Here is a 26,834-nt window from a genome sequence, read left to right as displayed (position 1 = left end):
CTCTACCTGACTGAGACTCAGTACAGTGGTACCTCTGGTTAAGAACTTAATTCGTTCCGGAGGTCCGTTCTTAACCTGAAACTGTTCTTAACCTGAAGCACCACTTTAGCTAATGGGGCCTCCCGCTGCTGCGACGGCGCCGGAGCACGATTTCTGTTCTCATCCTAAAGCAAAGTTCTTAACCCGAGGTACTATTTCTGGGTTAGCGGAGTCTGTAACCTGAAGTGTCTGTAACCTGAAGTGTATGTAACCTGAGGTACCACTGTACTTCACTGGGGAGCCCTGGGTTCCCCCCCCCCCCACAAAATTGGTGGCAGCAGAAGAATAAAGTAGTGGTGTACAGGTCAATAGTCCGTGAAACGACTAGGGGCTCTGTATGAACGCCACAACCACATCCCCTTCTGATCAACCATCCAAGAGTCACAGGGTGGGTGGAGCCGGGGGCAAAAGTGGGTGGAGCAACACATGGAAGCTTATACACGCACTCTCTTCCCTGTGCTCCATCCAGGCTAAAAGGGTGGGGAAAGGCACTATCATTTCTTAAAGGCGCAGCATTGTTATTCCTGCCACTTACTACTAATACAGTGGACGCTCGGGTTGTGAATGTGATCCATGCGGGATGCACATTCGCAACCCGCAACGTTCGCAACCTGCGATTTAGCGCTTCTGCGCATGCGTGACCACCAAAACCTGGAAGTAACCCGTTCTGGTACTTCTGGGTTTCGGCGGTCCGCAACCCAAAAAAATGCAACCTGAAGCGGCTGTAACCCGAGGTATGACTGTACACAGATTCGCTATCATGAAATAACTGAACCCTTTGGGGGCAGAACAGCATTGGTTTGGGCAAAGCCTGTGCATAAATAGCCTCCTCCGCATCAGTTTCCGGACAGATAGTCTGTCGCAGGAGAAAGTCTTAAAGCCTAAGGGATTAATTTTGGCAAGATGCTTTTATGGTCTAGATTCCACATAATCAGATGCACAAAGTCTTAAACATGTCTACAGAATACACTCACCAACCAGTGAGGCCTGGTAATCATTAGGACTAGTGGGGTGGAGGGGGGGTGCTCAGCAGAAAGTGAAGATGGAGCCATAGGGGAATCCACTCCATACATTCAATACATGAATTTCCTGGGAACTGTATTTCCCCCCTCACAGAGCTACCATTCCCAGCACCCTTAAATGACTGTTTCCAGCTTTCTTTGGGGGAAGACATGTGCCTTGGACGTGCTTTGAATGCACTGTATGTAGGCAGAAACAGCTAATTCTAGGAATCCTGGTGGGCAGTGCCACCTCCTGGACTGGTTGATAAGTAACAAGGCAGGCGAGAGCCGGGTGGGGAGCTGGGTTAAGTGGGAGAACGGAGGATATCACTGGTATTAACTTGGTATAATACTTTACGCATGTCAAACCTCCTCGCTGTGCAAACTGTGTCTGTGTTTGCTTGTGCAAATTACAGGATTTTCTTGAGTTTAATCGCCATCGAATCTAATACACAGCTGAGTTTTCAGAACCTTGAAACCAAAAACAGTAAAGGTAAAGGTAAAGGGACCCCTGACCATTAGGTCCAGTTGTGACCGACTCTGGGATTGCGGCACTCATCTCGCTTTATTGGCCAAGGAGCCGGCGTACAGCTTCCGGGTCATGTGGCCAGCATGACTAAGCCGCTTCTGACGAACCAGAGCAGCGCATGGAAACGCTGTTTACCTTCCCACCGGAGCGGTACCTATTTATCTACTTGCACTTTGACGTGCTTTCAAACTGCTAGGTTGGCAGGAGCAGGGACCGAGCAACGGGAGCTCACCCCGTCGCGGGGATTCGAACCGCCGACCTTCTGATCGGCAAGTCTGTGGTTTAACCCACAGCGCCAACAGTAGTTGCTGGCAAATGTAAATGTGCCATCGAATCTAATGCACACCTTAATTTTCGCAATGTAATTTGGCAAAAAGGGAAAAAAAGGGAGCATTAGTTTCGAGTAAGTACAGTAATTCCCTCCCCTCTCGTCGAAGGCATGAAGCAAACCCTCCCTACCCTAATGCAATGAATTAAAAGGATCGGGGCCATGGTGCAAAGATCTCTCCGTCCCCCCTCCCCCATTTCCCAATGTATTTTACAGGGAGAATAGTCATTTTGTAACAGACTGAAATATACTCAGAGTCGCAAAGTGATTCATGCTCTTTATTCAGCTCATAGTGGTGAGGAGGAATGAATGAATGTCCCCTCACAGTATCTGCTTTATATACATTATTTACACAATGGGCTGCACATGATTGGCTAATTCTGGAATTCTACTGTAAGCCAATCAGGATGTGGATTCACTTCTATCTGGAGCAGGATTGGGTGGTTCCTGCCAACCAATCATACTGCTGCATTGTTCTAGGACCAATCAGACTGCTGCATTCTGAATCCTATTGTTCTAGGACCAATCAGACTGCTGCCTTTTGGATCCTATTGTTCTAGGACCAATCAGACTGCTACAGTTTGGATCCTATTCAACTCAGTACATAACACCCCTCCCCTCTAAGTTCCAGTCCTGCCCGGGAGGTCGCATTCATAGTCCTCAAGGTATGCCGGCGGCCTACGTGTGCGTTGTGGCCTGGGGTGTTCCCTGGTCCGGGCTCCGGGTTCTGGCTCGTGTTCCAAGGATGCTGGCTGTGATGCGGCTGTTTGGTCTGGTGCAACCGGCTCGCTCAGTCGTGGTTCTGGTTCCGGTGTCCTTTCGGCCTCACGGGTCCTCTCTGTATTTACTGATTCTGCCTCTCCTGCTGGCCCCTCCTGCTCTATGGGCCTCACTGCCCCGCTGTTCCCTTGGGACTCCTCTGACCTGTCCTCCTCCTGGTTTTCTCCCGGGAATCGTCGCCGTATCTGGTCGCAGTGGCGGCGCCAGCATTGCCCCCCATCCGTTAGCACCTCGTACGACACGGGGCCAGTGACCCTGGTGATTGTGGCGGGTACCCATGCTGGGCCTGCCCCAAAATTCTTTGCGTACACTGGGTCCTGGGCCTCGAAGGCCCGGGGGTTCCTGCCTTCCCCCACCACTACCTCATCCTGAGCTCTATCGGGGTGAAGGCGGTCCAATCTGATTGCAAGGCGCCGACCCATTAGTAGTTCAGCGGGGCTCCGGCCAGTCGTTGAGCTGGGGGTGCTGTGCTGTGCTAGAAGGAATGTGGCAAGGCGGTACTCCCAGTCCCCTTGCGTCATGCGGCGAAGGGTGTCCTTGGTGGTCCGCACCATGCATTCTGCTTGGCCATTGGTGGCAGGGTGGAACGGCGCCGAACGGATGTGGCGGATGGCGTTCTGCGCTGTGAAGGTTTGGAATTCTCCTGACGTAAATGCAGTCCCGTTGTCTGAGACGAGAGTGTCAGGGAGCCCGTGGGTTGCAAACAGCCTGCGTAGTACCCGGATGGCTGCGGACGTGGAAGTGGACGGTACCAGTGCGACTTCCAGCCATTTGGTGTAGGAGTCCACCACTATGAAGAATGTTTTCCCCTGAAAGGGGCCAGCGAAATCCACATGCAGGCGTGACCATGGTGCTCGGGCGGACTCCCAGGACTGGACTGGGGCCCTTGGGGGATCTGGGCGGGATTCTTGGCAGGCCTGGCAGTGTTTGACCCAGGCCTCTATCTCTCCATCGATCCCCGGCCACCACACATAACTCCTGGCAAGGGCCTTCATTCTTACTACCCCTGGATGTGTCTCGTGTAGGGCTGTGAGGACCCTTTTGCAGAGGGGCTGGGGAACAACGACTCTGCTTCCCCATAACAGGCACCCCTTGTGAGCCGACAGTTCATGTTTGCGGGTTGTGTAGCCGGCGAATTCTGGCCCGGGGCTGCTGCTGGGCCATCCCCTCCACACCCAGTCCAGGACCCGGGAGATGACCCTATCTTTCTTGGAATGGTGTGCAACTTCTTGTGCCTGAATGGGGCGGTCGGGAAGCAGCTCCAGGCTCATAACCTCTTGTGCAGGTGCTGGGTCAGGGCCTGTTTCCGGTAGTGGTAGCCTGCTGAGGGCGTCCGCATGGCCCATCGCCTTCCCAGGTCGGTGAATCAGTGCATACTGGTAGCTGGCAAGGAAAATTGACCACCTGAGGACGCGAGGAGACAGCACTTGGGGGGTCTGCTTTTCGGGGGCAAACAAGCCAAGCAACGGCTTGTGGTCAGTCACCACGGTGAAGGGCCGCCCGTACAAGAAATCATGGAATTTTTTTACTCCCTTTACGATTGCCAGACCCTCCTTGTCGATTTGCGAGTAGTTCCGCTCGGTTGTGTTGAGTGTCTGGGAAAAGTACGCCACCGGTACCTCTCTTCCATCCGGGAGTTGGTGCCCCAGGACAGCTCCAATGCCATAGGGTGAGGCGTCGCATGCTAGCACCACCGGCAGCCTCTCGTCAAAGTGTGCCAAGACCGAGTTTGAGACAAGCAAGTCCTTGACTGCCTGGAATGCGGCCTCCTGGCGCTGGCCCCACACCCAAGGGGCCCGCTTGTCCAGGAGTCTGTGTAGGGGCTCCGCTACCGCCGCCTTGTGGGGAAGGAAGGAATGGTAAAAGTTCAATAGTCCCAAGAAGGCCTGAAGTTCAGTCTTGCTCTTGGGCGCTGGGGCATCACAAATGGCCCGTACCTTGTCCCCAGTCGGGTGGACCCCTTCTGCGTCCACCATAAATCCCAGAAAGTCCACCTGAGGCACTCCTAGTAGACATTTTTCCCGCTTCACCTTGAGACCCGCCGTCTGGAAACGGTGCAGAACGGTGCGGAGGCGGTCCTCAAACTCCTCTGGTGTGGGGCCGGCAATCAACACATCATCGAAGAAGGGGGTGACGCCAGGAATCCCTTTAAGGAGAGAGTCCATTATATTCTGGAATATGCCTGGTGCCACGCTGACACCGAATTGCAGCCGCTTTACCCTGAACGCTCCTCTGTGCGTCACAATCGTCTGTGCCTCTGCTGTGGCCTCATCTACTGGCAGCTGTTGATATGCTTGGGCCAAGTCCAGCTTGCCAAAAATTTTCGACCCAGCCAGGGTGGCAAGGACATGGCTGACCACTGGCACTGGGTATGCGTGGGCCGTGAGGGCCTTGTTTATGGTACATTTGTAGTCTGCGCAGATGCGGACCGAACCATTAGGCTTGACGGGTGTGACGATTGGGGTTTCCCAGGGAGCATTAGGCACCGGCTCCAGCACTCCTTGCTCTACGAGTCGGTCCAATTCCTCGTCTATACGGGGTTTCAAGGCGAACGGGACCCGGCGGGCCTTGAGCCTGACCGGTCGTACTGCGGGGTCAAGCTGTAGCGCAATGGGGGGGCCCGTATACTGTCCCAATTTCCCATCGAAAACCCCTGGAAATTCCTTGCATATGGCGTCCACGTCCACTTGTAAGCTAGTGTGGTTCACCCCGGTGACAGCTAGCCCCAGTGGTCCAAACCATGCCAATCCCAGTAAGCTAATGTAGGGGCCCTTGACCACAAGCAAGTCCAGTTGCCGCGTCCGCCCTCGGTATTGCACCCTGAAGGTCCCCACCCCCATTGTGGGGACCTTACGCTTCTGGAAGTCCCGGAGGGTGAATGGGGCCGGCCTGAGTTTGGGACCCCCAGTGGGACACAGTTTCCTTAAGGTCCTTGCCGAGATTATGGATAGAGTTGAACCCGTGTCAAGCTCCATGCGGCATGGGGCCCCCTCTATCTGTACCTCTACATAAATTTTCTCTACGTTGGGGTGGGGCAACTGGTATACCTGGAAGTCCGTGAGCTCCATCGAGTTGCCTTGGTGCGTTGGGCCCCGGGACCTGGGGCTCTTGGATTGGTCATCTGATGCCTGGTGTCGGGTGGGCCGAGCCCGACACACCCGGGCGATGTGTCCCGATTTTCTGCACTGCCTGCACTCTGCGTTGCGGAAACGGCAGGTCCTCCTCTCGTGACTCTCCCCGCAGCTTGCGCAGTTCCCTCCTTCTCGTCGAGGCAGCTGTGGTCTGTGCGCTGCTTGAGTGCGCTGCTGTACTCGGTGCACCTCCTCCCTGTCGGATCCTGAGTCGTCGGTGAGGTCTTCATGGTGGACCCTCGGTTGGGATGGTAGGCTCGGCCGTGCCTCTTGGGTCGACCTCTCGGCAGCTTCTGTTGCCAGGGCCTCCTCCAGAGCGACCTGGAACGTTAGGTCCTTCTTAGCGTAGAGGCGTCGTTGCAGCTTCTCATCCTTCAGGCCACCGACGAGGCGGTCACGAAGCATGTTCTCCAGCTCTGAGAAGTTGCAGAACCGGGCGGCTTGGCGGAGAGAGGTCACAAACCCAGTTATGGTTTCCCCAGGGGCTTGCCGCTTTGCGTAGAAGGCATTTCGACGAGCCACCACTGAGGGCTGTGGCGAAAAGTGCCCCTTCAGCTGTTCCATTATTGTTTTGTATGGAACAGTAGCGACATCTTCAGGCGCAAGGAGAGCCCGGGCGATTTCAAACGTCTCCTCTCCGCAGACGCTGAAGAATATCGCCCTCTTCTTGGCGTCTTCTTCGTCGGTGACCCCTTTGGCTTCTAGGAGGAAGGTGAAACGGGAGGCGTACGCTTCCCAGTCTCCAGATGCTGGGTTGAATGGCGAGAAGCTGCTGTTGGCTGCCATTCTGAGTTCCTTGTGCCCCGGAGCTGAAGCCTGGATACACGGTGCGAGGCAGCGGTGCGGCAGTTGGCGGTGCTGCGGTGCTGTGTGTGGCAGTCAGCTCAGCGGGATCCCATCCTCGTCGCCAGTGAAATATACTCAGAGTCGCAAAGTGATTCATGCTCTTTATTCAGCTCATAGTGGTGAGGAGGAATGAATGAATGTCCCCTCACAGTATCTGCTTTATATACATTATTTACACAATGGGCTGCACATGATTGGCTAATTCTGGAATTCTACTGTAAGCCAATCAGGATGTGGATTCACTTCTATCTGGAGCAGGATTGGGTGGTTCCTGCCAACCAATCATACTGCTGCATTGTTCTAGGACCAATCAGACTGCTGCATTCTGAATCCTATTGTTCTAGGACCAATCAGACTGCTGCCTTTTGGATCCTATTGTTCTAGGACCAATCAGACTGCTACAGTTTGGATCCTATTCAACTCAGTACATAACACAGACTACAAATCCTAGTCACAAAAAAATAGGATTTGGGGTGGGGGCTCAGCTTTATAGTTATGTTTTGAGCAGGAAGGGAGACTTGGTGCCAAACTGCAGGTTAAGAAAGGAAAATAATCTCTTTGCCCAAGAAACTGCAGTAGGGTGAATCCCCTTACTACCGCATTCTTTTCAATGAAACCTTGCTTTTTCTTGCTCCCTCATTGTCCTTCTCATTTCCCCAAATTTCAAGTCTTCTTCCTGTGATGTTTTTCTTCTTCTTTCCTGCCTCTTTCTGTGTTACCGTAATTCTTATTTTCTCTTCCCTCTTTCATTTCCTTTCATTCATTTTGGGGATGGGCAGTATGCTTGCTGCTTGTGGGGGATAGGTCAGAGCTTAAAAAAAACCTCACTTACACTCCCATATTAACTCCCCCCCCCCCAATGTACACATAAGAGTGCAAAAAGATGGTGACTTACAGCATCATCCTATGCTTGTCTACTCAGAAGCAAGTCCCGTTCAGTTCAATGAGACTTCTAGATAAGCTGATACAGGATTTCACAGGATTCAATCCCAAGGACATGCTTAATTGGGGCTGTGGAGCTCAATGGGGCTTACTTCTGAGCAATCCTCTACGCACTTTGGAGTAAGAACCGCTGAATTTAATGGATCAGACTCCTAAATATATATGCATAATTAACCAAGTAATGTGGAGAGGCAGGGTTTGAACTCTCTAACCCCTACACTAGCTGTCCACAGAAAGTTATTTACACTGTCTACCATTTATTTGGAAACCTGTACTTTTTTTTTCTCTGGGGGAATGCATACCCCTAAACATTTTGTGAATATCTGTACTTTTGTCCATTTACTGTATTTATTTTCCCCGATTTGAGCTATAAAATGGTGCTTCTCTTGAGTCAAAATAAGAGTACCCCTAAACATTTTTTAAAGAAAAAAAGCACTGAGTATTACAAATGTTAATACATTATGCACTGTTAGTAGTATTATACTAGAAGTACTGCTAGTATATTTTTAATGCTACTACACCCGTATACTAGTAGTAACGCTGTCCTAGCAGCATTGTTAATACAGTACTAATAATAAACATTGTTAGCACCACTAGAGTATCAATTATGATAATAATAAGTATGCTACCTTCCCCGTTTTCGCGCTTTGCTTCTTGAAGCCCCGCCCCTTCTTCTAAGTTTCTAGGCCCCTCCCCCGTAGGCCAATTCCAGCGCTCCAATTGGTCTTCCCCCTCTATGTATAGAAATGAAGTCTCTGGGAGCCGCCCTTCAGCGGGAGCAACTGCGCATGCCTGGGCGTTCTTTTGCCCGGGTCCTCGTGCAGCAGGCGTTGCTGTTGGGCGCGAGACAGCGAAGCGGATTGCAGGTAAAGCGCGGGAACCGGTCGCAGCCGGGTGCATGGGAGGAAGGCGCCCTGGGTGGGTTTGTGTCCCCAAGCAGAGGCTCTTCGGGGGGGAGGAAAACATCCGTTTTAAAAACCTTTTATCGAAATACGCAGAGCAACACTTCTGTGCCCCTGTCTGACCCGAGCCCCTTTCCTCTGCAAGCCAGCAAATTTGATGCCTGCACGGCTCTTCCCAGACACTTTGCTCCAGCAGCCCAGCGGCTGCTTGTAAGGAAAGAAAGGCCTTTTGCACGTAGGCATTTTGGGAATAGTCGCAGGCGTGGGAATGCACTGTAAGGAGGCGGGGTGGGGCTGCTAAGGTTCAAAGTAGCTTGCAAAGTTACTGTTCTCTAGGACCCTCTTCTGCGTGGGCTGCGTGCGAAGACAAACCCAAGAGGAAAGACGCTCAGTGCATGCCTAAAGGCGTTTTCTTTACTAATTATTGCATGGGTTGGTTTCTATGCCATTAGTTCCAACGGGATAAAAATGTTTTGTGGACACACGCACCTCATATGCAAGTGTGTCTCTTGCTACATACACCACTTAGAGATTACTGTGATTCAGCAGCATACAAATTGTTGAAATAAATGATAAAATACAGTTTTTAAAAAAATTAACTTGGTGGTATCTGAATGTATTCAAAAAAATAATAATCAAAAACTTTTCCATCTTTGCCAACTCAGTCTTTTGCCTCCTTCAACACAGATATTGTGGAGTTGGAGAGCCTGGTGGCCTGCTTATTCTTGTTTTCTGCATGCAGGGGAGTTAAACATGATTTCCTAGCAACCTGAGCTTCATATTGGGGTGAGTTGTCTTTGGAGGTAGAGCGGCGTTTACACTGAACTCCTTGACATGTTTACTCAGGAATAAGTCCCATTGAGCTCTTTGGGACTTACTCTCAAGTTGTCTTTGCAGGATGGGCGTCTAACCTATTTGGGGACTGAGAGGTTATCATCCTATTTCTGGTCAATGTGAAGACTGGCAGGATGAAGATTTGTTTCCCCATTAAAATGACAGGCTCCTGTCCAGTACTTCTTTACCCTTTTTACACCAGTGTGATGTAGTAGTTAAGAGTGGTGGACTCGTAATCTGGTGAACCAGGTTCACTTCCCCGCTCCTCCACATGCAGCTGTTGGGTGACCTTGGGCTTCTTTGAAGTCTCTCAGCCCCACTCACCTCAGAGTGTTTGTTGTGGGGGAGGAAGGGAAAGGAGATTGTTAGCCGCTTTGAGACTCCTTCAGGTAGTGATAAAGTGGGCTATCAAATCCAAACTCTTCTTCTTTTTCTTCTTATCCTCCCACCGCCGAAACTATTCTCCCACCGTCTTCAGCATGAGGTGGGCAGAAGAATTTGCTTAATGGGCCTGAATCAGACCCCAAACTGGGGGTTAGCAACCTCTGTCTCATGGTCTCTGCCCTTCAGAGAACAGAGGCCAGAGAATTGGGATTCCTGCTCTTAAAATTACTTGCTCTAGCAAATAAGGGGAGGTCCCTAAACTTGGCTTCTTGTTTCATCCTTTGCAGTTTCTACACACCTGCAACCATTGCTGGCATCACGCAGGCAGACCTCATGGCTGACGACAGAGTGACTAGCCGCTCGCCAGAGAGAAGGCCAGTTCTGGTGTCATCTACTTCATCCTCCAATGAGCCCACCTCTTCGGGGCTCTCTGGCAGCCTCCAGCCTTTCTTCCTGGGCCGCACTTGCGCACCAAGCAACCTCCTTTCCCTCACGGTGCCCGTACGCTTGGACATCCTCTATGTCCTCATTAACGCTGCCAGAGGGGCACAGTGCCTCCCTCCTCCAGCACCCATTCATGACGGCCCTCAGGCCTCGTTCTCCACATGTCACGAGCCACCTGCTCAGTGCGCCGTGAGCTGCTGCCGCCGGTCGGCTTGCTGTTGTGTGCCAGGCTGCGCCAGCGGGCAGCAACAGCCTAGCGGAGCGGCTCCTGGAGGATACGGCGGCCACAGAGGGCCAAACGGCGGAGTCCTAGAGCAACAAAACTACGGGCGCCATTGGAACAGCACTGCCGAAAGAAATGGTGGGAGCAGCAGGTCTGACCACAGCCAGCCACACGCAGCAGGGGGTTGGAAGAGAGCCCAGGCCCACACAGGCTGGAGGGGGAACCAAAGAGGAGGGGGAGAAGGAGAGCATGGGAATGGGGGTCGTTGGCAAGACAAGCGGCAGGATTTTGACAGGGCTTGGGGCAACCGGAGGCAAGGCGCTGTCGAATCAAGCTCTTGGAACTCAGGGCCACAAGGGGGGAGGAGAGGAGGGTCTTCTTTTGGGTCCAGCACTAGCAGCATGAAAAGGAACCAGGAAGGGAGCCGTTGGCAGAATGCGCAGGATGCCCCAGAAGCGAAAAGATGTATGTTTGGCGCCCGTGAGTGGCAGAAAACCCAAGGCACTGGGGATTCTGCTACTTTTGTAGGCAAGGCTGTGGATGCTGGACCGGCCAAATCCACAGCTCTGGAGGATGGGGAAGACTGGGAGGCCGAGTATGAGAGTGAGCCAGCAGTCCCTGCTGCTACAGAGGGTGCTCCGGATGCTTCCCACCAGGATGACAAGGCCGACTCTTGGAAAGTAAGCGATGATGCGGAAGGTGAATGTGTTACATCTGCCCACCCACCCAAACCAGAGCTCTCTGTTTCTCCCCTTCCAAGGTCTGATGTGATGAACCAGGGAACATCAGATGCCAGGGGGAAGGAATGTGCTGCGGATTGGAGCAGCAAGGAAGACAGGTTTGCCACCTACCTGAAGAACCTTTATTCTGATGTGCCGGAGAAGTCCAGCTCCGAAGGCGACGCAGACCTCGCCGTGGGCACAGCTGTTGATCCCCTGACACTGGATGAGGAGGAGCAGTCCCGAGAGAATGTAGCTGGCTCTCCTTGAGGGAGCTGAGCAAAAGCACACAGTAATCTGGGGAAAGGGGGCAGAGGAAGAAGTTGAGTGCCAGAAATCCTGATTGACAGCATGGTGGCCACCAGTGGCCTTAATTCAGCTGGTATTGCAAACTGGGAATTCCACACCCATCATGGGTGTTGTACTCAAACTTCTACTCAAAAGTGGACACACTGGAATTAATGAGCCTAAGGTGGCCACGTCTATTAATTTCGGTGAGTCCCCTGTTGGGTATGACTTGGAGTGCTGAGAGGAGCACAGGCAATCTGTTCCCAAGATCCATTATTGCCCACTTTAAGTTCAAGGGCAGCTGTGAAGTAGCAAGAACCCTGGGAAATCGGACTTTCATATTTGTGCAGGGACCCTATTGGAGTGAGCCCCACTTCACACAGTAGCCCCCCGAAACTCCCAGAGAACTGTTGGAGGTGGGCAGACCCTAGTGAGCTTGTCTTCCTGCCCCATTTGTGGAATTTACAGGGCAAATGTGTCCAGCCATTAACAGCTTGGGCAGGTCTGCACCACTGCATCTGAAGTACACCCAGTGCACATTTAAAGCATATGACGCCTCCATCCAAAGAATCATGGGAATAGCAGTTTTTCCTTCACGGAACTATAGTCTGCACCGTCTTTAAACTACAGTTCCCATGATTCTTTGGGGGGAAAACTCATTGCCTAAAACAGTGTTGGCCAAACTTGGGTCTCCAGCTACTTTTGGACTACAACTCCCATCATCTCTTGCTTGGGGTCAGGGATGATGGGAGTTGTAGTCCAAAAACAGCTGAAGACCCAAGTTTGCAAAACACTGACCTAAAACTTGAGTTGGGTGTGCATCAAATATATATGATGAGGATCTGCCCATTGCGTGGGTGTGACTTGCAGCAGAGGTACCATTTTGTATTGCAATTCCCCTTGCAGTTGTAACATGAACTGCAACTCTGACATTGTAGTCAGATTCTGTTAGGAAAAGCCCAGCAATGCAGCTAATGGACAGCATAATTTGCATCCCATTGAAGACTAAATAATTGCAATGGGAGCCTCAGCGGTCCAGGGCGGAATTTTGCCACAACTTTACATTTTTGACTGGGTTGCAGCTGTTCAGTTCATCTTAACTACAAAGCGTTAAGGTTTTGGTTCTGTTTGCATTTAACGTAAGAGCAAGCTACAAAGAAAGAAGAAAGCAAAGGGAACTTTGCTGATTTAGTAACTGTTATATAGAAGGGAATCTGCTGTTTTGCAGACAATCAGCATTGCAAAGTTTTGATTTAGAAATCAAGAATGGGGAAAAAAATCAGAGGGCGAGTCTGTATGCAGGTAAATCTCATAATTCTGAGACTGTGCCATTCCAGACTCCAGATAGGGGGATCCTACGCGTGAGTAACTTCCCTTTGTAAAAACTAAAACCCTTCCTGTTGGAAAACAAGTCCTGCATATTAAATAGAAGAGTCTAACCCAGTCTTCTCTCTAACATACCAGTTTTTAGCAGGTAGGGAGGTTTATGTAATGCAAAAGAAGCATTCAAACATGCAGTTCCTGCCTTTTCAGTTAGCATCATCCCAAGAATTCGCCCGATTTCTCTGCAGAAGTGTATCTGCTCTAAGATGGTGAAGGTAACTTAATACCATGGCTAGGTGTATTAAACTAGCAGTCTAAAAACACTTAAGGGTTATGTTGGGGTTTTCTAGGAAGGTTTTGTTTTGAAAAATCAGTATATATCTTGTATAGTGAACCTGGGTTACTTTGGAAAGCCTGAGATAAATGCCTCTGGTGAGTTTGTGATTTAGATCACATCATTGCTTCCAAATAGTTCAATTTCTGTTGGTTCAGCCTTCTCACCCTTTCAAGCTGCATAGATTACTATGTCTGTTTGTTTCAGTTGCATGTGGTTTTTCCTGAATTTGTTGCAATAAAGAGGAAGTTAACACACTTTAGAGCAGTATGTCTGGTTTTTTCTTTTTCTTTCAATAAAGCAGATGTCAATCTATCACTCGCCTCCCTCTGTAAGTGAGCTTGGCAAGGGATACCATTTTTAAAACATTGGAATGGAAACTCATGAGTGAGAACACCAGGGCTATATTCGGATACACACTGACAGGAGTTGAGCCCATTGAAATCTTGGATTTATTTCTGAGTAGTTACTTGTTCAAACCAGTTGCTTTCTTAACATGAGTTCCGAGGCATCTGGGAAGATTATCAGGGATTCCTCACTTGAGAAGATCAGGAGTGGAAGCCAAGGTTTTATTTGTTTTGTTTTTAAAGAGAACCAGAGTTTAGATGGGGTCAGCCATGCTTTTTTATTCTGTACAATTCTCTCCAGGAGCAACATTATGTTGATTTATGTTTATACATGGCACACTCTTGACTTAGGCTGTGGGTGGCTAGACAACACTTTCAAAAGGTTTTTGTTTTTTAAAAAATAAGATTTTACTAAAGCTTTTTCATAATGCAATAAGATAAAAGAAACTGATCTTTAAAAAAAAACAGAGGAGAAAAAGAGAAAACACCAAAGGAAAACCACAAAAAAGAGAAGAAAATGAAAATAAAAAGGACATCGGATTTTCTACCAGACAGTTACATAAAATACATTATTCAAAACATTCACGCTAGAATGACATCCAACTGAGCTGCTTTATGTTAGGCAAATTTTTTCCCAATCTTCTGACTGAAGTAGATGAATTCATTTTCCTTTTTGCACAAAAAGTTCTCTATTTTGTGTATCTTGACCTTTGTTTTAGGCTGACTTGCATATCACTTCAAATTGGGTGCAACTTCCCACGTTTCTCTCACTTAAAACAAAAATGAGCCACTGAGTGGATAGTCATGACAGTATCAGACAGCAGTTGGGACAAGTTTGTTCTGCATCCCGGTAGAGTGCAATTAATCACTAAAACAGTATGTTATTACAGTTACTTAACGAAACAGAAATTTGAAATGCTTGCAGCAAAACATTTTGGCTTCTGCCAAAATGAAGAAGCCCTTCTGAGCATTTCTATTCTCTAAGCTCTGTGCCTGCCACCTTGGAAACAGCGTCATTTTCGTCAGAGCAACTATTGAAGGTGAAAATAATAAAATTGTGGAGTTGGAAGGGACCCCGAGGGTCATTCAGTCCAACCCTCTGCAGCGCAAGAATCTCAACTCTTTTGCTGTAAGAATTTAAAGCTTCTGTGTGTGTGCATCTGCCCCTCGTGGAATTCCTTGGAGGGAAGCTGGGATATAAATCAGGATTTTAAGAGTCTCATGGTTATTTGGAGGGAGAGAAAGCCACCCGTGTTCAGTAACTGAATATTGCAACTACAGCACCACCACCTGATACGAGTGCCTACTGAACCTTTGCTTAAATAATCTCCGTTGAAAGAGCATCTACCATCTCCCAAGGCAGTTTGTTCCTCTTGGTTTTGGAGTTAAAACGCTGGCAAAAGCTGAACTGAATACTCTGTCTCTGCTGGAGAAACAGGCTTTAGCGTGGATAAGAAAGCTAAAAGGCTTGGTTTGCTGTTGCATCTCAGCAGGCAAGAGATCCAAAACAGATACCTGCCTCTCATGAGGAAGGCCTGGAGAAGAAGCAAGTAGGAATTGAGGCCTGCAGTCCTGAAACTATCTAATCTGAAGGAAAGGTAAAGGTACCCCTGACCGTTAGGTCTGGTCGCGGATGACTCTGGGGTTGTGGTGCTCATCTCACTCTATAGGCCGAGGGAGCCGGCGTACAGCTGAGTCATGTGGCCAGCACTGTTTACCTTCCCGCCGGAGCGGTACCTATTTATTTACTTGCACTTTGACATGCTTTTGAACTGCTAGGTGGGCAGGAGCAGGGACCGAGCAACGGGAGCTCACCCCGTCGCGGGGATTCAAACTGCCGACCTTCTGATTGGCAAGCCCAAGAGGCTCAGTGGTTTAGACCACAGTGCCACCTGCATCTTGAAGGAAGGTTAGCACAGGTTAAAAGGCAGTCCAGGAAACAGGGAGGTTCCTCTCGATCTCTTCTTTCCCATGCAGACATATCAGTCTTTGATGCAAGCCGAGTCGCATCCTGACAGTTCCACGGTCAGGCCGCTCTGGTTTCTCAGAATCTGCTTCTCTACGGTTTCCACACACACATTTTAACTGAGTGGAAATTAATTTCTCCCCCATCCATACTCTATAAATGGGGGCTGGGATGGAGAGACTATTGGGTTAAAGGTAAAAATATGTAAAGGACCCCTGGACAGTTAAGTCCAGTCAAAGGTGACGGGGGTTTGTGGCGCTCATCTCGCTTTCAGGCTAAGGGAGCTGGCATTTGTCTGCAGACAGCTTTCTGGGTCATGTGGCCAGCATGACTAAACTGCTTCTTCCCGCCGCAGCAGTACCTATTTATCTACTTGCGCTGGCATGCTTTCAAACTACTAGATTGGCAAGAGCTGCGACCAAGCAATGGGATTTGAACCGCCGACCTTCTGATCAGCAAGCCCCAAAGGCTCAGTGGTTTAGACCACAGCGCCACCCGCGTCCCATAATCTTGGGCTACGTACGCATTAGCAGCTTAAAACACAGGTCGCTCTCTGCCACGTTTCAAGTCACATTTTCACGCTGTTGCACACACACCAGATTTCTTTACCAATGTGTGTTACCTGCTTGACTTTCCTGTCCCTGTGCACACACACGCACACAAAATACAAATCATGGGAAATGGCTGTTTCAAATGCAATTCAGCTTAAGTGTAAAGTGAAAGTGGCTTAAGTTTTTCTTTTGGCTTGAAGCTTGCTTTGAGGGAAATGGCAGAATTTCTCAAGGACAGGATGGCTCTGCATCATAGGCAAAGTCACATGTACACAGGATTGAACAGGCAGCAGCAGGAAGCACACAGGAGCTAGACTGAAAGGTATTGCATACTCTGCCCTGATTTGAGAGGGTTTGTTTGCAGTGGCTGTTCCCGTGAAATATAACCCGCTAGTTCCCCCTTGTGACCCATCGCAGCACTACATCTTGAAATAATTAAGTATTGGTCTCACAGAATGATAGAATTGTGGAGTCCAACCCCCGCAATGCAAGAATCTCAACTAAAGCATCCATGACATGCCTCTACTTTGTTTATATTCAGTATTCCTATGCTCCAGCAACCTAACAAAAGCTTAGCATGGCCCTCCCATCAGGTGTCAAGGAAATAAACAGCTGACTTTTAGGAGACACCTGAAGGCAGCCCTGTGGAGGAAAGTTTTCTATGTCTGAGGGTGTTTTTGTGTGTGGGCTTATACTATTTTGTTGAAAGCCACCAAGAATGGCTGGGGCAACCCGGTCAGATGGGCAGCATATAGATAATTATAATCTTCATCAAATTAAGCTGTTACAAAGCAAATTTTGAAATTCAATACACCCAACAGGCAGTCTTAACAAAAAGTGTAAAAAAATAGCAGCAGGAAACACATTAAAGATGATAGTTAATGTGCTAGCCGGAGGAGTGGGGGAATCAGTAAAATAACTAAAATTGATCTTTTACATGGAAGATACAGTGGTACCTTGGGTTAAGAACTTAATTTGTTCTGGAGGTCCGTTCCTAACCTGAAACTGTTCTTAACCTGAGGTATCACTTTAGCTAATGGGGCCTCCTGCTGCCGCTGCGTGATTTCTGTTCTCATCCTGAAGCAAAGTTCTTAACCCGAGGTACTATTTCTGGGTTAGCGGAGTCTGTAACCTGAAGCATCTGTAACCAGAGGTACCACTGTATATTCTGTTTGGTGGACGTTCCTGTAGCCCATTTGGCACCTTGAATTCATGAGGGGAAAATGGAGACCTACTACCTCACCCTATGATGCATCTCTAGGGCTTGGCAGCTCTTGTCAATTTTGTTTTCTCCTCTTTCACAATCTTAATTTCAGCTTTTCATTCATCAGGGGACCATTGGTTGTAGCAAGCTAAGTTCTACTTGGAGCAAACCTGTTGAAATTAATGGACCCAGATGAACTGTGTTTATTCATTTCGATAGGTCTTCTCTGAGTGGGACTAGCATTGTCTTCTGCTCAGAAAAATACCATGGACACTATACATTCCCGATGTGAAAAACTGCTAGCAGGCTGAAGGAAATAATGTGTGAACGCCGCTTCATCTTCCGCTGCGCAGTTCCTAAATGTAAGGGGGTCAAATGCAGGCTAGTGGCTTAAATCCCCTTTTATTTCCACTCTGCAAGGCAATCCTCACGGGGTCTCTGACCCTGAGGCCTTCCTGCAGCTCCTGCCCTGGTCCCAGAGCTGGAGAGTCAGCAGGTTTCACTGCATTCAGAGTGCCAGAAAGGAGTTTGCTGCCTGTGCACATTTCTCTTCTCGAACCAACAGCATCTCTCGTCATCTGTATCCTCCGCTCCCACCCCGGCTCCCCATCATTGGTCATTTTCAGTAAGGCGCTGGAGACGTTTGGGCCGAGTCAGCCACATGTAGCTGTCGGAGGTGTTTTGAAAAAAGGGGCTCGGCTCAGCTAAGACGAGAGAGACGAGCGGCAAGGAAAGAGGCTCCCGGGGTCTGCAGGTAGGCAAAAGGGGTGGATGCTGAGACCACCCACAGGATACGTGTGGCTGGGGCAGAGGTGTGGGGTTGTTGAATATACAGAACACAACCTACCCCAAACTGGGGACTTTGCAACCCCATGTGGGGAGCCAGTGTGGTGTAGCGGTTAAGAGTGGTGGACTCGTAATCTGGCGAACCAGGTTCACTTCCCCGCTCCTCCACATGCAGCTGCTGGGTGACCTTGGGCTAGGCACACTTCTCTCAGCCCCACTCACCTCAGAGTGTTTGTTGTGGGGGAGGAAGGGAAAGGAGAATGTTAGCCGCTTTGAGACTCCTTAGGGTAGTTTCCAACATATGTTTGGCCCGGTTTTATACATTTTTGCTCTCTGTACTGGTGTGATATACCACCTGTACATCATTTTCATATAGTTTTCTTTCAAAAGAGAACAATCTGTAAATTTCAAATCTACTTTCCACAATTTCCCCCAGTCCTCAGTTCCCAGTTGTGTTGATGCTTTGATTGTCAACCCCTCAAGTCAACACGAGTCATTTGTTGTTGTTTAGTTGTGTCTGACTCTTTGTGACCCTATGGACCAGAGCACGCCATGCGCCAACAGTGTGATGCAGCAGCAAAGAAAGCTAACGCTATTCTAGGCTGCATCAGCAGAAATATAGTGTCCTGTTCAAGGGAAGTAAGAGTCCCACTCTATTCTGCCTTGGTCAGACCACACCTGGGGTACTATGTCCCATTCTGGGCACCAGAATTTAAGAAGGTTGTTGACAAACATGCAGAGGAGGGCAACCAAGATGATCAAGAGCTGTTCGGCAGTGGAACAATCTCCCTCTAGAGGTGGCTGACTTTCATTTCCTGGAGGTTTTAAAGCAGAAGTTGGATGGCCATTGGTCATGGATGCTTTAGCTGAGAGTCTTGCATTTTTTTGGGGGGGGGATTTGGACTAGATGGCCTTTGGGGTCCCTTCCAACGCTACAATTCTACATCTTCCACCTCCCCCCCCCGAACATCTCTTGCATCATTCCTAGCTGCAATTTCTCACCCCTGCCCCCTTGCTTATATATTTTCTGCATTTCTATCTCAATTTTCCCAAGGGTTCATGGCTAAGCTGGGATTTGAACCCTGGTCTCCCAGGTCCTAGCCCAGCAATCTAACCCAGGCACCCCCAAACTCGGCCCTCCAGATGTTTTGGGACTACAACTCCCATCATCCCTAGTTAACAGGACCAGTGGTCAGGGATGATGGGAATTGTAGTCCCAAAACATCTGAAGGGCCGAGTTTGGGTATGCCTGCTCTAACCGCTACACCACATTGGCCTTTCCAACAGCAACCCAGATTTTGCCGCCTTCTAATCGCTAAGCCACACTCTTATTCCTTCCAGCTGCTGCTCTCAGAATTGGGACGAGGATGTACAGTTTCATGGGTGGGGGCTTGTTCTGTGCCTCTCTGGGGAACATCCTCCTGGTGGTGTCGACGGTGACAGACTACTGGATGCAATACCGATTGGCAGGTGCCTTTGCTCACCAGGGACTCTGGAGATACTGCTTTCCTGGCAAGTGCTACATGCAGCTGGAGAGCATTGGTAAGAGACAGCTTGGAGCCTGTGTGGGGGGGGGGGACTGTGGGAATCTTCAGGGATGCAGGAGAGGATATATTGTTTGATTATAGCCTTTCCAACTTGTGTAAACAAGTTCACAATTTAGCAGAGTAACATTCCCCCTTTTAAATTCACAGCGGATGTGTTATTTCAGGCTCACTAAAGCCTCTATAATAACTGTCCTGGTATTTCCCCCTTATTCCCTTATAAAAGATAAGACACGACACAGTCTTCTATAAAAGTATAAAAAGAGTTTACTCACTCACATTCTGTTCACAGTCGGATTCCAGAAGGCAGACTTAGCTTAGAAAAGTTACATACACCTGGAAACTATCTCATAAGGAGACAGTCCCTTTGTCCTCTCTTGGCTGGAGGCCAAGAGAGCATCTTTGGCTAAGCAGATGTTGCTTCTTCAATAAAAGTAGTCATAGAGAGAGAGATGGCTGCCCTGCCCTGTGCTTTTGTTGTTACCTGCACAGGTGAGGCCACGCCCACCTCTAGTCACATGCAGAGGAAGTCTGTCCCAGCCCAGAAGAAAACAGGAAGTTTACCTGCTTGCTGGACAAACATTCCTCCCCATGTGTAAACATGTTCACTCTAGGAATGTTGTACTTGACTGCCCTTGTGTTTCACGTCCCACATGGACCTCTGTCGCACATTGAAGAAGCTCAGTGGCAATGATCTGCTCATTTCACAAGCTAAGCTCTGCTCAGGGTTCGACCTACGTTAACCAGGCAGCACATAGTTTAACTATGGAACTCACCGCCGCAGGATGCAGTGGTGGCCCCCGATTTGGACGGCTTTGAAAGAGGATTAGACAAATTAGACACTAAATGCCCTGGGTGAACAAGAACGTGTTCAAATTCCTCCTGAAATTTAATGATGGGAGGGAATGCTAGGGAGGGCATTCCACAACTGGGGAGCTGGCAGGGGGAAAGGCTGTGTCATGGGTCAACACCAACCAGGCAGCCCCAGATGGTGGCACCCCCTCTCCTAGCACTTGGGGGTGTAAAACGTACTAGTACTTGGGGGTGCAAAATTTGTACTTGAGGGGTCCACCCATGGCCATTCAGTGCACCATAACCTCTAGGCTAGATTGCTGCAATGCATGGGGCTGCCCCTGAAGACAGTTTGGGATCTTCAGCTGCAGAATTCACTGGCCAGGGTGCTCCCTGGGGCAAGATGGTTTGAGCATATAATGCGGATCCTGACCCAACTGCACTGGCTGCCTATTGGTTTCTGGACCCAGTTCAAAGCAGTGGTTTTTACCTATAAAGCCATAAATGGCTCAGGACTGCAGTAACACAAGGACTGCCTCTCTCCGTATGAACCTACCCGGACCCTGCAATCATAAATGGAGGCACTTCTCTAGGTGCCTTCTCCACGACAGGTGTGGAGGGTGACAATGCAAGAATGGGCCTTTTCTGTGGGGGCTCCCTATTTGAGGAATGCGCTCCCCAGGGAGGCTCGCCTGGTGCCTTCTTCACATATATGTGCCAGGCAACAAAAACATTCCTCTATTCCCAGACCTTTGGCTAATTGAATAATCTATGGCCTTTTAAACTCTCTGTGTTGGGTTTTTGTTTGTTTATTAGTATGTAATGTATTTGTGTGTTTTTATATTCTAAACTGCCCTGTGATCCTCAAATGAAAGGATGGTATAGAAATTAAATAATTATTCAAAATATTTCTGTGGGCCATTCCTATTCTGCTCACCCTATTCTGCATTTAGCTAGGCATAGTATTCAGTAGCTCTCTCTTCTCTCAGTCTTATTCCCTGCAGCCTACTGGAATGCCACCCGGGCCTTCATGATCCTCTCTGCTCTCTCTTGCTTCGCTGGCATCATCACTGGCATCTTTTCCTTTGCCCAATTCTCCACTTTCCAGCGCTTCAACAGATCCTTTGCGGCCGGCGTCCTGTTCTTCGTTTCCAGTAAGTACCTCTTCTCTCAGTGGAATTTGCTGCCAAGGAGTGTGGTGGAGTCTCCTTCTTTGGAGGTCTTAAAGCAGAGGCTTGACAACCATATGTCAGGAGTGCTCTGATGGTGTTTCCTGCTTGGCAGGGGGTTGGACTCGATGGCCCTTGTGGTCTATTCCAACTCTATGATTCCATGATTCTATGATTCTCGCACAGGTTGAGCTCTTTCTCAAAGCTGCACAACTCGAAGCAGCGCAGATGCCTAGAGGCAGATGCTGTGATTTCAGATGCAAAAACACAGGAGTATTCAGGTGAGGGCCCAGGTGCCACACCTGGGCTCCCAAGATAGGATGGGGTGGGGGTGGAGAAGGAGGAAAGGGGGAAATTTCAAACAAAGATATATGCACACACATTATGTATGTAGATGTGTGTATACACACACAGTGCTTTTTTTCTAAAAAAATGTTTAGGGGTACTCTCATTTTCCTACTCATATTGAAATACTACCCCTGAATGAGGCCAAACTTAGATTCACAGATTGTTTAGGGGTACGCGTACCCCTGCATACCCCCAGAAAAAGCTCTCTCTCTCTCTCTCTCTATCTCCCTCTCTCTCTGTGTGTATATCTATTAATGAATGAAAATATTTCAATTAAACAACATTAAGTGAAAAAATAAAAAAGGAAACAAAAATGCGAAAAACAGGAAACAAAAATGCAAAAGGAAACAAAATGCATAAAAAAATACAAAAGAATAAGATTTAAAACCAGCCACCATAATTGCCCACATGTTTGCCTAAAACAACGGTATATCAAGTGAAATATATGTTGTAAATATATATACATTTCTTTATAATCTACTGTTTTAAAAATAAATGCACTGGAACTGGTCAACGTAAATGCATTCTTTGTGCCCAAACTACAGCTGAAAGACTCATATTGATCCACGGGAAAGATCAATCTATGCCCCACCCTTTAATCAATGGATAGAAGATACGGCAACTCTTGCAACACGTGAACAGATAGCTCATATAGATATACATTGCCTATATGTCTATATATCTAATATTTATAGGACCCGAGACAGGAGATGCCTCTTTAAGAGGCAGAGTAGTGTCATGGTTGGAGTTTGCTGGACCGGGACCTGGGAAGACCAGGGTGCCAATCCCTGCTCAGCCATGAAGCCCACTGGGTGAACTTGGGACAGTCACTCACTCTCACCTTAACCAACCTCGCAGGGTCGTTGTGAGGATAAAATTGAGGGAGGGGAGGAGAAGTATGTTATGTCACCTTGAGCTCCTTGGAAGAAAGCTGGGGAATGAATGAATGAATGAATGAATGAATGAATGATTGCCAGCCACTGGGAACTGCAAGTTGGAAGAGAGCCCTGTTGCACTCAGATCCTGCTTACGAAATTCCATTGAGTATCTGGCTGGCCCCTCTGTGGACTAGATGGACCTTTGGCATGATCCAACAGGACTCTTTTCACATTCTTCTTGTTGGTTCATCAGTTCATCACATTAACTCTTCTTCCCTCCCTCCTCTCTCCTTCCCATCTTGCAGCGCTCTTTGTCCTTCTGGCGATGGGGATCTACACTGGGGTCACGGTCAACTTCCTTGGCAAGCGATTTGGCGAGTGGCGTTTCTCCTGGTCTTACATCTTGGGCTGGGTTGCCCTCCTGATGACTTTCTTTGCAGGTGATGATGTTTGCGGGGTGGGGGGGGGGAGGGAGAGAAATGCATGAGTACGAAAGGAATGTCTCATTCCAAGGATCACAGGGTGGTTCACAATATTAAAAACATAGAAGAACATTACACGAAAACAAGAACCCCCAACACACACACACTTTAAAAGGCCATAGGTTATTCAATTAGCCAAAGGCCTGGGAAAGGAGAAACGTTTTTGCCTGGCTCCTAAAGATATGTAATGAAGGTGCCAGGTGAGCCTCCCCAGGGAGAACGTTCCACAATCAGGGAGCCACTGCAGAAAAGGCCCCGTTCTTGTGTTGCTCCCCTCCGGACCTTTTGTGGAGGAGGCACATAAAGAAGGGCCTCAGAAGATGGTCACAGGGTCCTGGTTGGTTCCCAGGACTCCCTGGGTTGTGGGGGTGGAACTCTCACTTTTTAAATCCCGTGGAACCCATTAGCATTGCACTGTTTCTATATTTTTATTACTTGATTTGCTTTATGTGCATCTGTTTGAATCAATACACTTTGGGGAGCGCTTGCAGGAGAAAGATGGGATATAAATTTGATGGATAAATAAATAAAGTTCAGTTCACTTTGTCATGCTAGTTTTGCATTGACTTTTGCTAGGATTCTGCTATGTTGCGTCCAATGGGAAATGCATTACAGAATTATAAAATTGTAGAGTTGGAAGGGACCTTGAAGATTATCAACTCCCTGCGATACAGAAATATGCTGCTTCCCCGTACGGGGATCAAACCTGCAACCTTGGCGTAATCAGCACCATGCTCTAACCAACTGCTATATTATTATTATATTATATTATATTATATTATATTATATTATATTATATTGCACCTTCTTTTCTCTCTCCTCCAATGTGCAGGTATATTTTACATGTGTGCCTACAAGATGCACAAATGCCAGCAACTGGCTGTGAACCGCTAGGATTTCGGCACCCACCATGGCTCTGCATTGTTTAAAGAACTGACGTGTGAGAGGTAGAGAATGGTGTTGTGTGAAAAAAAGAGAAATGGCTCTTTAAGAAATGCTAACCATTTGAGGCAAAGAAGCTCAGCTGGAATCTCATGGTTCAGATTTCAGCCCAGCCATGCACTCACTGGATGACTCAACCTCAATGCCTGCAATACGGAAATAATGACACTGGCCTACCTTACAGGGTTGTTGTAAGGCTTACTGTATGGTGATGCACAAGAAATGTTTGGAGAAGGGGCTTTTCCTGGGATGGAAGCAAAGCAGTCAAAGAAGAGCTTCAGTGCACATTGTGGAGCTGCTGAAAGCCTTGATCCATTAAAAAAACCCCTGGTAACTCTGGTCCAAACTGTTGTCATTATTGTCTTCAGCTTCCTAGCTTAGTGATGCCATGTCATATAGCAGAAGTGAGGAAGTCCTGCTACTTTCAGAGCTTCAGGTTTAAGTGATATTGCCAAACCATCATTTCCACTAACCATTATTTTGATCACAAACCATTATTTCTGTTGCATAGGTAAAGGTAAAGGGACCCCTGACCATTAGGTCCAGTTGTGACCGACTCTGGGGTTGCGGTGCTCATCTCGCTTTACTGGCCAAGGGAGCCAGCGTACAGCTTCCAGGTCATGTGGCCGGCATGACTAAGCCGCTTCTGGAGAACCAGAGCAGCACACGGAAACACCGTTTACCTTCCCGCTGGAGCGGTACCTATTTATCCACTTGCACTTTGACGTTCTTTCGAACTGCTAGGTTGGCAGGAGCAGGGACCGAGCAACGGGAGCTCATCCCGTCGCGGGGATTTGAACCGCTGACCTTCTGATCGGCAAGTCCTAGACTCTGTGGTTTAACCCACAGCACCACCTGTCCCTGTTGCATATGTACAGGGTTGCAAAAGCTTGTATGGCTTCCATCACCTGCCTTCCCTGAGAGTCCCTGAATGTTCTCCTAATCAGAAGAATTTGTAAGTGAAGAAATGCTCCCAAACCATGGTTTATTGGTTCAGAAAGTGAAACAACAGTTTGCCCAAACTATGATTTGCAAACCAACTGTGAAGCATAGTTTCATATCCTGGTTTGGTGGTTATTCATGAACTATGGTGTTGGTTACCCTACCATGTTAAACTAGGGGTGGCTAACCTGGAGCTCTGCAGATGCCGTTGGACTCCAGTTTCCATCTTCCTCAGTCAGCACTGCCAACCATCAGATGATATGAGTTGTGGCCCTCAGAATGTTGTTGTTGTTGTTTAGTTGTTTAGTCATGTCCAACTCTTCGTGACCCCATGGACCAGAGAATGTTAGTAGACTCCAAATCAGCACCCCAGCATTAAACCATAGCTTTGGTTTTGCCCAACTCTCTGCTGGTATTCTGCAACTGACCAGCTACCTTGGATAAGAAAGTAGGGAGGATGGGATCTCCTTCCCTGCTGCTATTGCCCGCCCAATACATTTTGGCACCTGAAGCACACCACAGAATGACAGCCACATTCCTGGCCAGGGAAGGAGCGGTAAGTGGAGCTCTACATCATGAACAAGTGGGGAATAAAGATCTACATTGGGATCTGGTGCCCCGGTGAATCGTGCCGCCCGAGGCAGTCGCCTGGCCTTGTCTAATGGGTGGTCCAGCCCTGCCTGCTATTAACTCATGCACTGCCACACACCAGGGCTTAAGGAGAAGGGCTTCCAGATGAGGAAGTATTGAGCCCTGGCATCTCTTCAGCACTTCAAGGCATTGTGTACCATGTTTGATCATGTAAGGCTTGGCTCCCCTGTGCCCTTGTTCAGAACCACGTCTCTACACAGAAGGAAGACTTCCTTTCTACAGTGTTTGTATTAAAAGGCCACCGCCCATCACACTTTCTCTGCTCGAAAATACTCGTGTGAAGGTACCTAGTTAAATGCTTTCAACTGTTTAGCAGAGTTTTCTGGAAAGCAGGGGTCAGCAACTGAAGTTACTCTTTGTTATGTACTGAATTGAATAGGATCCAAAAAGCAGCAGTCGGATTGGTCCTAGAACACTAGGATCCAAAATGCAGCAGTCTGATTGGTCCTAGAACAATAGGATTCAGAATGCAGCAGTCTGATTGGTCCTAGAACAATGCAGCATTATGATTGGTCCGCAGGAGCCACCCAATCTAGCTCCAGATGGAAGTGAATCCACAGCCTAATTGGCCTACAGGAGAATCCCGGAATTAGCCAATCACATGTAGCCCATTATGTAAATAATGGATATAAAGCAGATATTTTGGAGGAACATTCATTCCTCCTTACCACTATGAGCTGAATAAAGAGCATTAAATCCACTCTCGGCTCCAAGTATATTTCACTCTTAGAGATGAAACACTCACCGACGCCGTGAAATCTTGGTCAAGAGTTTTATTACTTGACCGGTCACAAAAGCATTATGGTAGCAACTATATACAATCGTTAAAGCAACAGCTATAACGGCACACTTTAAGTTACAGTCTCTCTCTCGCGCAATGCCGTGGTCACAGACGCAGTCCTGACAGCAGATTTGCAGGCAGCATTCATTGGTCAGGCGTCTGCTGTTTGCGAAAATGATACTTCCTTTTTTTATTGACACTTCCAGCCGAAGCTGCGCATACTCAGAGGGCCACTCCCATATATGAATGGGGACCTTCTCTCGCTTCTCCTTCTCCTTGGGGTGGGGTGGGGTGGATGGAGGGGTGTCTCAGCTGTGATCTGGGGGGTGGTAAATGTAGGTGTATGGCTTCTGGGATCCTCATCAACATTCCACGTATACCCTCCAGTGCATCAAAGATGGATC

The 26,834-nt window shown here is 48.5% G+C and overlaps 2 protein-coding genes across 4 annotated transcripts; both read left to right on the top strand.

The window, feature by feature from the left end:
* The first annotated feature begins 7,130 nt into the window (after positions 1-7,130).
* On the top strand, positions 7,131-13,304 carry DMKN (dermokine). Of its 3 annotated transcripts, none has more exons than XM_081019035.1 (3): positions 7,131-8,462; positions 9,186-9,284; positions 10,004-13,304. In XM_081019035.1, the coding sequence occupies exon 3, from the start codon at positions 10,050-10,052 to the stop codon at positions 11,370-11,372; it is 1,323 nt and encodes a 440-aa protein (XP_080875161.1). In that variant the 5' UTR covers positions 7,131-8,462; positions 9,186-9,284; positions 10,004-10,049; the 3' UTR covers positions 11,373-13,304. The 3 variants fall into 3 exon arrangements, with proteins under 3 accessions (XP_080875161.1, XP_080875160.1, XP_080875162.1); XM_081019036.1 differs by lacking the exon at positions 7,131-8,462 and adding an exon at positions 8,496-8,514; XM_081019034.1 differs by lacking the exon at positions 9,186-9,284 and having other exon boundaries at positions 7,134-8,462.
* A 5,964-nt stretch (positions 13,305-19,268) lies between these two features.
* On the top strand, positions 19,269-24,374 carry LOC308483613 (lens fiber membrane intrinsic protein-like; the record flags this gene model as incomplete). The annotated part of the gene is made up of 4 exons (XM_081017657.1): positions 19,269-19,443; positions 21,227-21,391; positions 22,938-23,072; positions 23,947-24,374. 4 exons carry the CDS (start codon positions 19,269-19,271, stop codon positions 24,006-24,008), a joined length of 537 nt encoding a protein of 178 aa, XP_080873783.1. The 3' UTR covers positions 24,009-24,374.
* Between the last annotated feature and the right edge of the window lie 2,460 nt (positions 24,375-26,834).

This window comes from Podarcis pityusensis (genome assembly GCF_964106645.2).
Source record: "Podarcis pityusensis genome assembly, chromosome: 8".
NCBI lineage: Eukaryota > Metazoa > Chordata > Lepidosauria > Squamata > Lacertidae > Podarcis > Podarcis pityusensis.
This window is presented reverse-complemented; position numbering and strand designations above follow the sequence as displayed.